At 34.7% G+C, this 18322-nt stretch overlaps 2 protein-coding genes across 2 annotated transcripts; one reads left to right on the top strand and one right to left on the bottom strand.

The window, feature by feature from the left end:
• Positions 1–445: 445 nt before the first annotated feature.
• LOC135633976 (histone deacetylase HDT2-like) lies at positions 446–5249 on the bottom strand. The gene is made up of 10 exons (XM_065144052.1): positions 5135–5249; positions 2731–2801; positions 2429–2646; positions 2289–2305; positions 2132–2185; positions 1624–1814; positions 1368–1451; positions 1185–1284; positions 943–1078; positions 446–850 (listed from the first exon to the last, which is right to left on the bottom strand). Exons 1-10 carry the CDS (start codon positions 5145–5147, stop codon positions 787–789), a joined length of 948 nt encoding a protein of 315 aa, XP_065000124.1. The 5' UTR covers positions 5148–5249; the 3' UTR covers positions 446–786.
• Positions 5250–7219: 1970 nt separating this feature from the next.
• LOC103979067 (delta(14)-sterol reductase) lies at positions 7220–16304 on the top strand. Its single transcript, XM_009395090.3, has 13 exons — positions 7220–7355; positions 7450–7567; positions 8532–8602; positions 9917–9973; positions 11295–11386; positions 12262–12309; positions 13335–13455; positions 13534–13580; positions 14137–14218; positions 14640–14716; positions 14837–14956; positions 15718–15792; positions 15871–16304. Exons 1-13 carry the CDS (start codon positions 7308–7310, stop codon positions 16022–16024), a joined length of 1110 nt encoding a protein of 369 aa, XP_009393365.2. The 5' UTR covers positions 7220–7307; the 3' UTR covers positions 16025–16304.
• The last annotated feature ends 2018 nt before the right edge of the window (positions 16305–18322 follow it).

Raw genomic sequence — 18322 nt, 5'->3', positions numbered from 1 at the left:
GGAAAGTGGAAAAAAAAAAAAAACGATGATGATAGAAGAGGAGAAAGGAGAAAGAGAAAAGATTAATAATAACAACCAAGGAAGAGGGAAAAAGAAGAGAGAGCACATCAGAGAGATAAACGAACATCAGAGAGATAAACGAAGACAAACGAATGATGACTATCTCGAGGATGTCTGAAAGTTTTAATTAAGCTACTTCTTCGGCCAATAATCCTTCACATAATAATTGGCATTCCATTAAAGTGCAAATCAGCTTTTTATTTTCATTTTCAAGAAGTGAAATGAAGAATATCAAACATTACTCCCATGTTATGTGAACCAAAATAATGATTGGAGAAAGACAAGCGGTATGTCTTCTCCGGTGAGGGGTGGACGCAGGAGTGTAAAGAGTTTACCACATCAACAAGTTTGAAAATATCATTAAAAATATTAAACAGATGCCAAATCAAGAAAATAGAAGCTTGATGAACATTACCCAAGATATTGCTTTAATAGTTATTACTTGCGTCTGGTAGTCCATCAGATTTCTCAAGATAACACTACTAATACAAAGGTCAGTTTCATCATCATACTAATTACCTTGAGTGCAGCTTAAAACCAATAAACATAAGATTTTAGGTATCATCCAAGCAAGCTTAGCAGCAAACAAGGAAAACCTGAGGAGAATATCAAGTCTTTCTAATTGGGGATGCTCCTATCCTAAGACTCGAACCAAGAAAAATTGCAAGATCCAAAAATGGACATGACAATGAAGCCACTGACTATGTGGTACTTGCCGCAATCTACTCATTTGCCGCCACTATGCTTCGCTTTGGTGTGTGCTTGAAGAGCATTATCCGAGTTAAAAGTTCTGAGAACAAAACAAATGTCACAATAATATCATTGCAGTAGCAATCTTTGGGAAATAAAAAGGGTCGGAAATGATGAGAATTTGAAACATACCTGCTGCATGAATTGCAGGAGATTGAGCCAGCAGATTTAGGAGTTTGCTGCTTAGACTTGTCACTGTTTGCTGGAGTTTTCCCTTGTTTTGCAGGATAAGGAGTTGCAACATAGCTGCCTTTCTTACCATCAGCACCTACAGGTAATTTTTTTTGGTAATTGTAAATCCAGATGAAATGGTGAAGTTGATCGACCCTTTATTTTTCATCCATTGCCAAACACTGCACAGAGATAGATTCTACCTGTTTTTTGATTCCCAGCTGGAGAAATCACCTTTGCCTTCTTTTCTGGAGCAGGAGTCTTTAATGCAGAACCAGCTGGCCTCTTGTTACCAGTTTCAACCTGCAAAAGATACACTTCATCTTTTACATGCCATCTTAAGTTCAAAGAACAAATAATAGGGTAAATAATGAACTTAAGCTTACCTTCTTAGGTGTAGCCTCTTCCTCTTCATCAGAACTTTCATCCGCATCTTCATCATCGCTATCGTCATCCTCGTCAAGCATGTCCTGAAAGAATGTCATAAAGTAAAAAAGGTCAATCACATATCATAAGGCATTAGATAACTGCTAAGAAATAACTCAGAAAACCAATAACAAATTACTGTGGATAAATTAGAACATAAACCAGCATACCTACTACAAAATTACAAACATAACTAACTATAGTACTTGCACTAACCTCATCACCATCAGAATCATCTTCTTCAGACTCATCATCATCATCATCGTCATCATTCTCATCAGCTTTCCGCTTCTCATCTTTAACTACCTCTATCTTAGGTTTTGACTTGGCAACTGAAGCATCAGCCTTTAGAGCATTTGGTTTTCCAGCTGAGGGCTTGGGCTTTTCTTCCTTTACCTCAGATTTGCCTGGAGTTGAAATAAAAGATCAAATCAAAAGTATAAGAAACATCTTCATCATTTGGGAAAGAAATAAATGATATCAACAGTTCAGTAATTCAACATGCTGGCAGGTTGAATAATCCACATAAAAATCTTCAGTGGACAGGCAAATTGTAGAAAACACAAAGGAAATAGACATATTGTTAAAAAACCATGTCCAGATAGTTCACACTAGAATAACAAGAAAATGAAACTCAAATGCTTCTGATCAACAAATCAGATTTCCGAAGAAACATAAATTTAAATGCACATATAACACCTGATTTTTTTCTGCAGAAACATACCATTGATATTCTGGGCCAGTGGAATATCCTCCTCATCAGATTCAGATTCGGTATCTAGAGGTTAATCAGAACAGCCAAGCAATTCATTAAGAAGAGGGGACTAGATAGAAAACAAATTAAAAGGAGGACAATAAACTTTAAAACAAATGAAACTTACCCATTTCATCAGACAACGTAGAGACGAAAGAAAAAGGCTAAGTCAAGGAATTCAAAATTTTAAAATAATTATGAGAAAAAACAAATAGTAACATATTGACTTGTTAACAAAAAAGTCAAATACAAATATCAAAAGGATATTCGCCTTCCTCCTGAATTACAGTCTTATAGCCCAAGAAGTAGATGCTCGTGTTCTTCGATCCATGAGATAGTTCAAATTCTTTCTCAAACACCAAATCATACTGAATTTGTGCACACTTGTCAGCGGAGAGAGTTCCAATAACTAGCTTTTTATTGTCAAACTTCACAAATACTGGCACGCCTTCATTTCCTTTATCTTTCACCTCCCCTAGTGATGCCTGCACACATAATGATGATTTTAAACATAAATTCATTTTCAACTACCACCTAATACATAAATATCAAAATGGGATGAGTAAAACCTGTGAAAGATGTAACAATTTATTTTCCCCAGGATCGACCTTAACAGTTTTGCCAGGCTGAACTTCGAGCCCTAAAAATTTGCAGTAAAATTAAGAACATTCAGAAACCTACAATAACAAAACTAAAATACAAGTCTTAACTCCTGTCCTAATTCCCACCAACATTTACTCATACCAACTAACAAATTACTGTGAAGAGTGCTTCCTAGTATTAGAAAAAAAAATGAAGTAGGGCTTTATAAATGAAACACCAGAAAAGAAATGAGTCCATATAAAAGAGATCAGCCATTTGTATTAGCAACAGAAAAATATTGTTATCCTATCATAATTCGTTCAAAGAGACTAAAAGAAAAACCTCAAGACCCAACCAACAATTGCTCAGGCTATGACCCAATAAGAAACAACTGTTTTTCCTAAAACAAACTTGCAAAACTTTGTTTGTATCACAATTAAAATCATGTATTCATGTATCCCATTAGTAGGAATAGATTAATATTAGCATGTGGTACACTATCATAACACACCAAAGAAACTGTGGACACAAGAAATATTTAAAATGACTTAAAATGTAAACCACATATCTCAACCAACATTTATAGTCATAATACCATGTTGCAACATGTGCATTAAGTAAAATACCTATTTTATCATCAACTGATGAACAACAACCTCTCCGATAGATTTTTATCAAATATATAGTATTTTTATTTTCCCAAATTTATTGGCTTTGTTTTGCTTTTTAGTTCTTATCTCATTGTAAATTTGATGTAGTAACTGAATCCACTGACTTTGCCCATCCCATTAGATTCCCAATGCAACTTCCATACAAAAGGATGTATATAATATATATATATAACAGTCTATGCAAGCTTTTATACAAAAAGAAGCAATTCTAGCTTGTAAATACCAATACCACCCCCCCCCCACCCAAACCAAAAAAAAAAAACACACTACCCCACTCTTTTGAAAAACAAAATGCACTAACGCAAAAGATGATGATAGATGTTCAAACAAACTTTGCATTTGCACTCAAAAACCCACGAAATTTACATGTCTTGGATACAAAGCACAGACTTTTAACTTTCAACTGGATAAGTACTTTGTTGATTGGATTTCATGACTGTCAAAACATGAATATTTACAGATTCCATACAGAGGAAGGCTTATCAACAAAATAACAAAGAAATTAGCTAAATAACTTTGGATAGATTTAGCGAAATCTAAAGAGTTACACTTAAGTTACGCTTGATCACAGATTTAACACAAAACTATCGTATTTAAAAAATTAATTACTCTAAATTCATACTAAATAGAAAAAGTGATACTAAACCTATTAATCTCACCCTAGTAATTCTAGAGAAGTTTAGAAAGATTTGATAAAAATTCAATGAGTTACACTTGATCATTGATTTAACCCAAAAATACCCTATTTAAAATTTTATTCATCATAAAATCATAAAATATTAGAAAGAAAAAAAAATAAATATCTTAGAATCATGTGCTAATAGTTTTGAAGAAATTTGGATTGGTTTGATGAAAATATCTTGATTATACTCTAAGTTACACTCACATTACACTCGAGTTACACTCATTCACAGGTTTAACAAAGTTAGACCCGATCCGATCCAAATCAATCATGATCCAATCCGAATCGACCTAACCCAAACCGTGATGGCCAAACCAAACGAAACAGGCCCGTAGATCTGTGACTTGAAACAGCCCAATTCACGAGCATTATCAAAATAAAAAAAAAGGCCCCCTTGATAAAAACCAATTATGGGGGTGCCATCCGATAAAAGCCCAATACCAGGGGTTTTTTTTGGATAAATTCCAGATTTTTTTTTGTTCTACACGTATTAGTGAAAAGAGATCCACGAAGGGGTGATCTCATACACCTTTCGTGAATTGGGCATATCAAAATATATACTCATTGAAGCTTAAAAATTTTCTTTGACCAGCTAAAAATCCATTATAGCTTACTGGTGAGCTCAAGAAGAAAAAAGTATATAAGCTCGTAGAATTATCCAATCCTAGGATTACATAGCCCCTCTGACACGAAAAAACACCACTAATTCCATCACCCAGCAACTGAAATATTAATACACCTGAGAGATTGGCTAGAAGGATGATGCAACATTGCGAAATGTAATGATTATAATGCGAGAAAATGTATGTCTAACAAAATCGTCAGTCAACACGACCAAATAACATAATCCGAATAATCCGACTAGATTCTGTACGGAGGGAATGCTACCTAATAGAAGATTCATGTAGCCAAAGAAAACTTAAACTAATCGATCAAATCGAGCGTCGAACGAAAGATGGCAACCCCTAACAGACTTCAAGCAATCGCGTGAACGAGATGGAAGAGAGGACAGAGACGTAGAAAGAGAGGAGGATTTACCCCAAAACTCCATGGCGGTCGGCGAGGAGGAAGAGGAGGATTAGGGTTTTGAGGAGGGCGAAGAAGAAGGCGAGATCAAGAACAAGGCGGTGAGGCTTTAGGGTTTGGTTTGGGCTCCAAAGGAGGAGGCGCTTTTAAAGGCGAACGGTAGCCACTTGAGGGTTCGGATCGTCCATCGCGGCCGTGGATGATGTGTAACTTGTGTTAAGATTCGTGCTGGCCGTCGGTCTCGTGATCCGCCCGGGAGATGCTGATTTGGTTAATTGGATCGATCACATGGAGGAGTTCCACATCCGGGTTGAGGCAGGCGTCATTCCGCTTCATATGTCCGGGTTCGGGTTTTATCTTGGGCAACGAATGGATCCGATCCGAATGGATTAACATGGGTTGGCCCTACTAACGTGGACTCGGATCATACTTGGAATAAGATCCGTTAATCTAATTAGTCAAAATAATTTTAAAAATAAATAATTTAGATAGGATAATTTATCGAAAAAACTCCTGCTTTTTATAATATGATACCCCTTATCTGATTTTTATCAAGTTTTTTTAATTTTGATCAAAATACTCTTAATTAAATCATAACAAAATGATGATTATCATTTGACTAAATCTAACTCTCTTTTTTTTAATTGAACCATTTTTTTGGATGAATTAAATCAAACCGATTTAATTAAATCTTAAATTGATCCATTTTTCCTAAATTGTCCCTTGATTTTTTTTTTCAAAATTGCTCTTGATCTTAAATTGATCCATTTCCACCTCATAATTTATGTAAAATAATTATTTTATTCGAGTTATACTCATTAATAGAATATATTAATTTTTATATAAAATATCTTAAAGCTAAAAACTTGAGTTATTATAAAAATATATCAATTTTTATATAAAATTATTCTAAATTATATTTACAAATATAATTGAGTTATACTTAAATTACACTTGAGTTACACTCATCAACAAAATATATTTAAAATATATATTAGTTCTATATAAAATTTTCCTAAATTCATCCTTGAACTAATTATAAAATTCTACATTTTTTTTTCTCAATTTCTCGTGTTGACATAGTAACACTTGAAATGTGATTAAGTTAAACTTGATCACCTAACATGTGTTTAAATTTAATATATTTATTTTTATGATTTTATAATAATTAATTATACCGAGTATAATTTGAGTGTAAAAGGAATTTATTAAGAGGAAGAGTATAACTTTATTATAATTATATTTTTTTAATATAATTTTTATATTTTTTATATAATATAACTTTTTTTAAGTTAATAAAATAAGACGAATGAGACAAGATAAAATATAATATAATGGTAGAATACATGAGGGAAAAAAGGACCAGAGAGAGGGGATGAGGAAGAGAAAGTCAAAGGGAGACTATGATAAAGATGAAGAAGAGGAGGAAAGGTGAGAATAATGAATCATAGAAAGTCATGGAGTAAAAGGAAGGAATCAACGAGAGAAAAGATGTGGCATAATAGGTGGAGGTGGTAGTGATGATGATGGAGGTGAAGTGGGAAGACGAGGAGATGGAAACGATTGATTGATTTTTGGAAGGCTTTCGACCCAATCTGATCCAAAGGGATTCGACCCGAATCAATTTGACTCAGATCGAATCATACCGATTGGATCAAATCAGTTTATGATTCATTATTAAAATTTTAAATAAAAAAAAGTGTTAAGAATTAAATATAAGGCATCACATGATAAAATTTTATTATTTTATTTATTTATTAAATTACTCATTTAGACTTTTCTTTTAACGCTTATATATATATATCTTTTCTTTTCTAATGGAGAAATAGTGAATACAAAATTTAATTTGAGAACTTTATAATAATTTGTATCACTTAAGTTGACTGATATCTATAAACAAAATCGTCGAATAATAAAAATTATCAAATAATATTTTGAACCATAAATTCTTAGTAAGTGAATGTGACACATTAGGGAAAAAATTAATATGATATATTAGCATTAGATTAATATTAATAATATCTTATTCGCCAGATTCCGTAGGTCACGTGCTTCACATCTCTCTCGCTACCTACCCCCCCCCCCCTTCATCCTCCTTTTAGTTCTCCCTCCTTCCCCTCCTCACTCTGTGACAGCGACAGCGACAGCAGCAGAGGCGACGACTGAGGCGAACGAACGTTGCGCCATGGAAGTGGAAGCCATTCTCGCCGGTCTGATCCCTTCTTGGAGCTCCGTAAGTGCATGAAGCGACGCCCAAGGCCTGCTGGTCTTGCTGCCATCTTTATGTAGAGTTGTGATCGAGCATATCATCTCTTTCTTCTTTTTAGGTCGTTCTTCTTTCGTGCTATTTGGGGTATTTGGCTGTCGCCGGATCCGTGCTTCCGGGAAAGATCGTCCCCGGCGCCCTTCTATCAGACGGCTCACGTCTCCATTACCGATGCAACGGTCCGCCGATCCTCCACCCATCCTCCGCTTACTGTATACCCGAGAGCGTTCTCTTGATAGAACACTTGATTATGTTGTCTTCTTGATTGTCTTGTTGCATCGCTTCTGTTTAAAGAATGGCTTTTTTGCAATAAATGAATGCATAATGCACCTGGGATCTCTTCCGAGGAACGCAAGGCCTACAAGTGTTTGTGGAAATGTCGTATCGCATCTGCTGGGTTTGTGAGTGCTGAAAATGTGACATGAGTTTAAAATGATGCAGTAATTGTAAAGACTTGTATCTAAGACTGTTTGCAAGTTCAGCACGAACTGAGCTTCGTCAGATGACTTAGATGTAATATCAAGGGAGTGTTTCCTGGAGAAATATTGATTTTTTTTCCTTTGAACAATCAGAAGCTTGGTTTGTGGCTGAAGGTGACCTAAGTTAAAATACTTTGATGTTATGTTTGATAACAAGAACCACGTTTGTCCAGAGTGTACCTGTAAGTTTGTTTAACGATAATGAATTGCTCCATTTATTACTGCATAATATATATAATCTTTAACCAAAATTTAGGTTCCTTATCCCCAATTGTTTTAACAAACTGTTTTTCCTTTGGGATCACTGTGTCGAATGTATACACCATTCTGGAGCGGATGATTGAGAAAGTGTGGAAGATTTCAACATAGGACAATGGTGGATCCCAACAGATCTATCAAAATTTGGCAAGTTGTTGGTTGGGAAGTTATACACATATTAAAATGCACGGAAGAAAAAAGAGTGAGACCCATGGAGTTAGTATAGATAGCACCTTAATTGTGCCTATAAAACATATGTAGGAATTGAAATATCTGGACCATTCATGTCTTCTATGCTTTATTGATTCTTTTCCTTATGTTTATATATCTTGCAATGTACCATTTTTCAACATTGTGACAATGGTTCTGAGATTTTTTTTTTTCCTTGCTCTTTCTTCCCTTTCAGGTTTGGCATCACTTTTGCTGTTAGTGGCACTTCTAGAGATTGGTATTTACATGAAGTTGATGTCTGCCGTGGTATGCATTTTTTAACTGTATTTATCTATACTCTTATACGCACAATGGTTTACATGCTCAATCACGTACAACTTATATAAACATGGATGATCTTATTTTTCTGCTTATTTTTGTCAGGGCATTTCTCAACTCTCTTGCTTTTAGCTCCTTGTGAATTGTATCGGCACAAATACTATTTGTTTATTATCAGATTTTTTTGGGACATTCTTATAAGTTAGAAGGAAGTCCAAGCTTACACATGCTTTGATGTGCAAGTATATTATTAAATTCTGGAAATATTTTATAGACAAACAGAAAATATAACATCTATTTTATCAATATATTTAATAATTGAATACTTAGTTCAGTGCTTCCTAGTAGTCAATTGCCTACTTTTGCCAGAAGAAGCAATTGATTTGTTAAAGTAGCTTGGAGTTCTTTGTCGTTAGTTGACTTTGTCAGTTTTGAACTCCAATTTCTTCTGATACAAATAAAAAATTCTAGCAAAGGAATAGGATGGAATGTGAAAATATCACCTTTGTTTGGGTAAAACTGACCTTTCAGCTGAGGTTCATCCCAAATTTTGTCATGGAATCACACTGTGGTGAAATTTTGGCTTCCATGTCTGGTAAGTGTAAGTTACATGGATGAACTAATTGTAAATACAATCTTAGTCTGTTGATAAATTTTCTGGTTCTGCTTTTTTCTGACCCTCCTTGTTTTAGATATTCATGCTTATTGTTTCTAAGCATTCCACCATTTATGAACCACAGCCTTTCTTTTGACTTCCAAAAATTTGTTCATTTGGTTTATGTTCAGGAGCAGAGATGGACTTGTCATTTTTTTTTGCTAACAGCTTTTTCTCATCATGTCATTTTTTCTATTACATTATGATTTATTTTGTGCTGAGTGAATTTTTCATTTGTTATAGCTGATCACCTAAACTGCCTTGTGATGGGTTAGTTCTCCATGACACTGGTTATCTATGTTTGTAGTATTTTGGCCAATTAACTTGTTTCCAAGCAAAGTCCAATTATATCAAATTCTTTGAAGTACAATTAAGAAAAACTTGTAGCCTATCATATTTATTTTATTTTTAGATAATTTTTACAACATGTATCATCTCTGTGTTCCTTAGAGACAATGCCATATTATAAATATTGATCATATAATTGTCAGTAATCTTCAATTTTAGATACTGTAAAAATATCAATTTGCAAGCATCTAATAGTCAACATTTTAGTGCTCTTATAATGCTGTTGTAATTTATTAATTTATATTGCATAATGCATAATTAGTGAAAATATTGATCCAATTTTTCATATATGTTTGTAGGTCATAGCAGACAAAGGACTTGAGTTGCTATCAGCAACTTTTATATTCAGCCTCTTTGTAAGTTCATTTTCATAGGAATGTTTGTTGTACTTTAGAACTTATTGGTTTGGGTACTTGACATTGACACTCTGATGATCATTAATTGTCAGTATTTGCACAACTCTCATCAATTTTCTGTCATGTCTTTCTTTCTAGCATATGTATTATTCTTATGCATTTATTAGTTATACTGAAAACTAAGCTTGTATATTGATTCTTACATTACTGGGGGTGCAACACATACATGTGTGGTTTCATCTTTCTCAATATCAGATTCCTTCATATGCAAGTATGTAAACAGCAGTCAGGATTTGTTTGGATGGTGGTTGTCTAACTCTAACCACCTCTAGTCAGATCTGTTCTTGTATGCAAGGTGATATGTTTTTGTGGCAGGATCATATATTCTGGCAGATGTGTCATCACACGTTTGTTGGTTTCCTTTGGTTTTCCGACAGTCTTTTTGTTAGGAGTAAATTCAATGGTCGGGGTGCATATTGTAGAAAGATTGTTATGCTTTTATATCCAAGCGTGTAATATGAGTTTGATGCTTGTTTCTGTTGTAGCAAGTCTAAAGTTCTTTCTAGACATTTGTGAAACTCAAATTCAGTTTCTTTAAAAAGTTTGTGGACAAACTAGGTGCATTATTCTATAAATTATCTCTTTTGTTGCTAAAATATTCTTTATTTATATTTAATTCGAGAGACTTTTTGATTCATCTAACATATATTGGAGTCTGTATCTTCTGAATGATGCTTGGTGGTGCTGCTTTAGGTTGTACAACCATTTGTATCAATTCAGTTCACATGCAATCCATTTAGCTTATGGGCAAATTCAGTTCACTCCACTAGGAAGAGTAGACTATTATAAGCTTGAAGTAGATTCATATCTTTAGATAGTTTTGATGCTTGTTAATCTCATAGCAGGAGGCTATGAAGCATATTTCCTAGGCACTTAAGATCTTCCATCTTTCCGAACTGGTATGTAAATTATGGCACAGAAAATGAATACATATTAGGAATACCTAACAATCTTACTGCCATTGTTTAGGTTACAATTTAAGGAACATTCAGAATGCAGAAAAGACATACTTCTGTGCGATTCTATGGAGTTCTTTTCCTATTATTGTATTTATCTGGAGAAAGCCCAACAAGGATCCAATTTCTTGAACTCAAACTGTAGAAAGCTGAAAATGATATCATTATTGATGTGCAAGACATCATTTTCAAAACTGAAAGCAAAAGATGATTGCTCATTGTTATATGCATCTTTATTCAAATTGTATATGGTTCTTATTATCCATGCACCTGCTTATAATGTCTGTTTTTTATCTTCTTTTCAGGTTTCCTTGGTACTATATGCTGCTGGCCTTAAGTCACATAGCCAGAGCTCTTCTTTAAAACCTCACGTCACAGGAGACTTTATTCATGACTGGTACCGTAACACCATTTCTCATGTGTTATCTAGTCATTTCACTATTTACTCGTGTCTATTTTTGCTCTGAAAAACTAATATATTCATTGAATTTTACAAATTGTTCCTCGGTCAATTTTGCTTTGAAGAGAGTGGCACTCTTATGCAATTGAGCTTTTTTTATTTTCTTTTATATAGATATCAGGCTATGTTTGATGCACATAGACAGGACAATAACTACATGCTGTTTTTAGATATCTCAACTAAAAATTAGTAAGAACAAAAGCTTGGCTGAAAGCTTGCAGAAACTTAGATAATTACAGGAGCTACTAAGGTCACATACTACTGTGATCTGGACATTTTGTGTACTCAGAACGGACACCTTTGAACAGACCAATATATATTGCACACCTTGTAACAACATGTCCATTATGACACCAGTTTTACCAAGGAAGATGAAAGCCTTACTTGGAAGGTTTTCACATGGTAGTGCTGTGTCATTTAATTGCTATCATCTATGTGAGCTATAATTAATCACTTAGGAAAAAAATGTAGTTTAAAGGACATATGGGAAGTTATTGCTTCTCATTCCTTTTGGTGCTTGTGCTCACCTTTTTTCCCTGGAGATGCATAACTAGTTCCTTTAAACTTAAGATTGAATTAGCCTGTGTCGCACATTATTCTTACCCTTAACCTTTCCCAAGTGCATATCCCTGTGCCTGATAAGGTTATAAGCTTTCAGAAGTTAAATATTTTGAGGACATTGGCTGATACATTGTTCTTCATGACACTGTACATTACTGTTATTACTTCTCTTACTTGATCTGCTGAAATAGTGTTGTTTCACAATGCCTTTTCTGATTATTGATGCCTTTGATGTTCATGGTTCCTAACAGGTGGTTTGGAGTACAACTTAATCCTCATTTCTTGGGAATTGACCTCAAGTATGCATTTTTGTTCGTTGTTTTACTGGACTCTTTTTCCCAATTATTAAATAGATTATTATAACCATTTTATCAAGTTATATGATGATTACTATTATCTGCAGTTTCTCTGTGTCCATTTCTTATGAATTGCAATAAGAATCTTGTTTATTGGGTTGCATGTGATGGTTCATTAATGGTGGGATTCAAACACTTCAAGTAAGAACACTTAGGAGCTTATCATAGACCTATAGTGGTTAAAGGTGCTCACTAATTGACAAATACCATCAGATCTACACCTGTGAGTGCGAGTTTTAATGTTAAGTGCACATTGTTAGATATTCTTGCAGATGCATACCACCTTGGTTCCTGTTGAGTTGTGTGATCCATCCCACTGCATGATTAAAAATTGGTGCCAGGCCACCGAGACAAGCTAGGCAGAGATATTCATATTCTTTGTCTTGGTCAATGCAGACAAAAGATACTATGCTTCAATTGTCGTTGGTTCAAATAAATAAGATCAGAAATTACAAATAATATGACTTGTTTTTATCTTATCCTACCAGCCATCAGATAATTGATCTGAATAAAGACAAAGCCCGCACTTATTTCTCCTTATCTCAACATAATTAGTTATAAAACCAGACTGCCACCATGCCACCAATTGCACATGACCTAAAATAAGCTTGTCACAGGCCTATTTTGGTCTCATCGCATGATTCAAGTTTTAACCAAATAAAAAGAAGAATAAGTTGGGTTGGGTTTATTGCTTAGTTAAGACTTGAACATGTCTATAGCCATTTGCGAATATGTGACAATGTTGAAGTCCCATTTTGATCCATGTAAATGCTGTTGTTTCTTTTGAGAACTTCTCTTTTTCTGTTATTGAAGCCTTCAAGCTTTTAAAGCCAAAACAAAAATATTTTCCTACTTATTGACACTCTAATATTGCAATGAATTGGCTAATGCGGTTTTTTAAGATGGAAAAATAGTAACTAATGGCATGGTTCTATCTTTAACAAATTTATCCTCATTCCATTTTGCAGATTCTTCTTTGTTAGAGCTGGAATGATGGGTTGGTTGCTAATCAATCTCTCTCTGTTGGCAAAGAACTATGAAGCTGGCACTGCAAACCTTTCAGTTATTCTTTACCAGCTATTTTGCACGGTACCATGAAATAAAATTTTCTATGTTGGAGTTTGCATCATCTATAATTGCTAATTTATGTTCTTTTCTCTTTTGTAGTTATATGTTTTAGATTATTTCTTCTATGAGGAATTCATGACCTCCACGTAAGTCTTTATTATCCCAGAAAAATGTGGTTAATTTTGTGTGTTTAAGTTTGCTAATAATTCCTGTTCTCTTTTTTCCTGCACATGCAGTGCATCCCGCCACCACCTATGAGTTTGATCTTTTGAATGTCAAATAGACTGGATTACCACTGGATAGCCTAATGTTTTTTGGGATGAGAATATGCTCCTTTTTATTTGTGATGATTTCAAGAAAGAAATTAATTTATTTATTAATTTAAAATGACCACTTTCTATTTAGCACAGCTGGTGAAAAGTTTAAAATAATGCAACATGTTTGTGCTTGTTAATCTTTAAATTCCATGCTGTAGGCTAAGTTTTTCTCATTCTCATGAAGATTGCAAAGGATAGGGATGTGTGGCCCCATATTGGATTCTAATTTGATGATTTGGAGTGCTCACTATTCACTAATGTTCTGAAACCTTGTCATATTTGGCTTTCATTCTTTCAGATGATAATTGTCTTCTTGGCTTCTTCATAATGATATTTGAATCATTGTATCAAATTTCTTATTTTTGTTCTATTTTTCACTTTATAGGTGGGATATTATAGCTGAAAAGTTGGGCTTTATGCTGGTATTTGGAGATCTAGTCTTCATTCCTTTCACTTTCAGTATCCAGGCATGTTAGATCTCAGCTCTGTTATAATTTTTTATCCACCAAGGTTGAGTAGGAAAGAAATCATCAGCTGCACTTAAATTTTGGAGCGGGATCAAACCAGAATGGCAGAATTGGTCTGCTCAGATAATCAGATTCGAGTAATTCGTAAAGGGCTTGGTATAAATTAAAATTTGAATTAATTAGGAATAGACACCAAAATCAGCTGCATCACATATGGCTTATCCTAGACTTTGATGATTTAATAAAACTAAGCTGCTTGATCAGTCTTTTCTAATAATTTACCTTGTGATGCTATTGCCCCTTAAAAATGCTGATGAAAGACTCTGTTCTAATAGTCTCACCAGTGAATGAATCGAGTTTACTTGTACATTAATATACATGCAATTCTCTGATAGTGCCTTTGTTCACCGAACCTTTTCAGGGATGGTGGCTTTTGAAAAACAAAGTTGAGCTAACGAAAGTTGCTGCTGTTGCCAATTGCTTGGTTTTCCTTGTTGGGTATGACATTTTTGTTTGTGTAATTTTAAACAATTTTCAGTAAAATCATACCTTAGATATGCTGCCTATAAGATCTGAATGATCCTCAAGTTTGTTGAAACATCCTGCTGAATTCTGCAGTTATCGAGTATTTAGAGGAGCTAACAAGCAAAAGCATATATTTAAGAAGGATCCTAAAGCTCCCATATGGGGTAAAGCTCCAAAAGTTATTGGAGGAAAGCTGCTTGCCTCTGGTTACTGGTAATGTTGCTGAACTTGTATCACACTGAATTTGTTATTAGTACCTGTGGACCTATTTTCTTTTATATTAGCTATATATGTTTTAATTCATTTGAATTTTTAAACCAGTAAATGAAACAAGTGTAGCATTTTGGTACATTACATACTATCTCTCAAATAACTTCCTATGGAACTCCACTATGAGATTAATATTTCTCGGGGTGTCATCTAAGGAATTCAGAAATTTTGCGGAGTTTCATTTTGAAGTTGTAAACTAAAAAACAATTTCCACTGGTGTTTTCAAAATTTTGAGGTATCTTATTGAGATCAACTAAGATCTGGAAAAGTACGTCAGTGGATTTATGTTCTTGGCATCAGACTGCTAAGCTAGTTCATTGCATAAATAATGTGGTCAGTTACTTTATTCTACTACTGGTCTGTTTGTAAAGAAAATTAGTTAGTTTACTGCAACAGGTATGCATTTAGTTGCATGATCAAAAGCAGAATCCAGTTTCCATAATTTCTTTACTAACCAAAATTAACAACAACAGGCCTTTGTTGGATTTGGATACCCTAATTGTTCATAAGAAGTCCATCAATGATGTTCCTTTTTACTTAGTGAGCATATTTGCTTTCCTTGTCTTCAACTATCATGCATGGTGATCTTAGTCTTTTAGGGGCACTGATTGTACTAGATCCTTTATCTTGCTTCCCCATCTAAAATGACCCTGTGAAAGTTCCTGTTTATAGAACTCATATGTGAATCATCTCCATTGTTTCAGGGGTATTGCAAGACACTGCAATTACCTTGGTGACTTACTGCTAGCACTTTCATTCAGCTTGCCGTGCGGAATAAGGTGATGCCTATTCACCATCTGTTTATTGTTAATTAGTGGGTGTAAACACTGATGTTTGATCTCTCGCCCTCTTTGCAGCTCTGCCATTCCATACTTTTATCCTACATACCTCCTTATTCTACTTATTTGGAGGGAGAGACGAGATGAAGCAAGGTGTTCGCAGAAGTACAAGGAAATCTGGGCAGAATACTGCCAGCTAGTTCCATGGAGGATACTGCCATATGTGTACTAAAATCACTAAAGTGAGCTCGATAGAGGCAACTCATTTGTTATTTCCCCAGAATAGTGGTCATGGAATGGGTGCCTCATCTCCGAATTCTGTTTCTTGACCGAATCATGTTACTCACCAACTGTTTGCAAACAGGTCTTCATGCAAAGTGTCCTTGTATGTAAGCTCGTGATGCTCGACATTATTGTTTGCAGAACTCATGTTAATTAGGTAGATCATCTTGTAACGGAAATATTGCTGACTGTTTAATCACTAGCTAATTTGAACTTGGAGTTGTGCCGAAGAGATCCCATTTCCACTCAGTAGTAGAGTAGCTTAGTATAGTTCTGCATTTGATTTATTGTAGCAATATTTCTTAATATGTTGAACTGTCGAACCTGTTATATTCTTGTGATCTTAGTTGAAGTTGCATTAGCCTGCTTTTGTTTCATTTCACTGGTAGTTGGGCCAAACCCAGGTAACAAAAACCTGTCTCTTTCTCCTCTTGTGGGTTAATCTCATTTATGTTTTCACATGAAAAAAGAGCTGGATGCCACATTATTGCTACTGATCTAGTGAACATGTGCAGTCCAAGATGTTCGAATCTCAGCATACAAACAAACAAGGGGGAAGTGACACTGACGGTGACAACTCGATGGTACGCTGCTGTTGCCACTGGGAAGATGCTGGCCGGGGACAGTAGTGAATGACGGCTCCTCCATTGATCTACAGGAGTGCAAATCAATAACCAGGTAACAATTGATGCTATTATGATCTGTTTCCTGTGTTGCGTTAGACAACTCGATGGTACGCTGCTGTTGCCACCGGGAAGATGCTTGCCGGGGACAGTAGTGAATGATGGCTCCTCCATTGATCTACAGGAGTACAAATCAATAACCAGGTAACAACTGAAGCTATTATGATCTGTTTCTTGTGTTGCGTTAGTATGAACTGGTCCATTCTGGATCTGCCATCCAACCTAATGGTACTCAATATGATTGACATTAGGTATCACTGAAAAAGAAGAGGGACAAAGAAGTTGCTGTTTGTTTGTGTTAGAACAAGCTTGTTTAATATGGTGGAAAAAGAGCCAAACTAAGAAAGAGACGGAGAAATTTGGTTTAGGTTTCACACGGTATAATTGATCTGAATCTAATCCATACACAAATTGGTGGGGGAAATGGGTATAGATTTGGGCATAGGAGTGGTTGATTACACCATCACTGTTCTCCTTTGCCGGAAGAACATATTTGAGTCTCCAAAGGGTTGAAGTTGCGTCTCATGATTCCAGTAGATGATGAAGGTCTGCATGTTTCCATGGAGGAGAAACAACTGTGAAGTATGCATTGCATTACAGAGAAAACCACATCACAAGTATGTATTCATCTGCATTCAACACTGAAGAAGCCATCATCTCAGTATTACCTACTGAGAAGTACCGTACGCTCAATATCTTCCGTCACGAATTCACCATTGATGAAGGGAATATTTTGAAGCGACAGCATCTGAGTACTACATGTCCTGATCACATTGTAGGCTGCGGTGATCTAATTTACTGATTGCAATGACTGTCAAATAGGCTTGTTCTATCCTATTGTACAAACAGCCAATGCAAGTAGATTGATCATGAGACAAACTATAATGAATTTGTCGATAACTCGAAGCCGTCCGAACTCATTCATCATACGTCAGGAAATGAAAAAAATTATTACTTGATAAATGATATAAAAGGTCATGTCATTATCGTGGAATGACGTAAAAGCTTTTTCGAATTTATTGAAGTTCAATGTGCACTACATTGTTAGCATGATTTGTCGCATCTTCGCTTGTGTGATTGATCATTTTAGAAATCGCAGTCCGCAACATTAATATCGCAGTCCACAACATTAATAATTTAATTATGACGGTTGTCAGGTATCAAGCCAACAAGATAATTCCTTGACTACGAAACATATTTGATTATGATTTTTTTTCATAATAAATTATTAAAAATTTTATCTTTTATTCGTCCCTTGTGGATCGTTTTAGTTTTTTCAGAAAAAAATAATTCAATAATATCTTCCTTCGCATGATCGTTTTAGAAATCTGAGTTCTCAACATTGACAAATTAAATTTACAAATGTTGTCATATATCAAATTATTCATCCCCTATGGATCCATTTAGTTTTCTCAAAAAAACAATTTAACAATATCTTTCTTTGCATGATTGTTTTAGAAATCCGAGTTCTCATCATTGATAAATTAAATTTACAAAGGTTGTCATATATCAAACTAACAAGATGATTCCTTGACTAAGAAGCATCATTTGTTTATGACATCTTT

The sequence above is a fragment of the Musa acuminata genome, chromosome BXJ3-3 (genome assembly GCF_036884655.1).
Source record: "Musa acuminata AAA Group cultivar baxijiao chromosome BXJ3-3, Cavendish_Baxijiao_AAA, whole genome shotgun sequence".
Taxonomy (NCBI): domain Eukaryota; kingdom Viridiplantae; phylum Streptophyta; class Magnoliopsida; order Zingiberales; family Musaceae; genus Musa; species Musa acuminata.
Note: the sequence above shows the minus strand (reverse complement) of the source record. Positions and strands in the feature narration are given on the sequence as shown.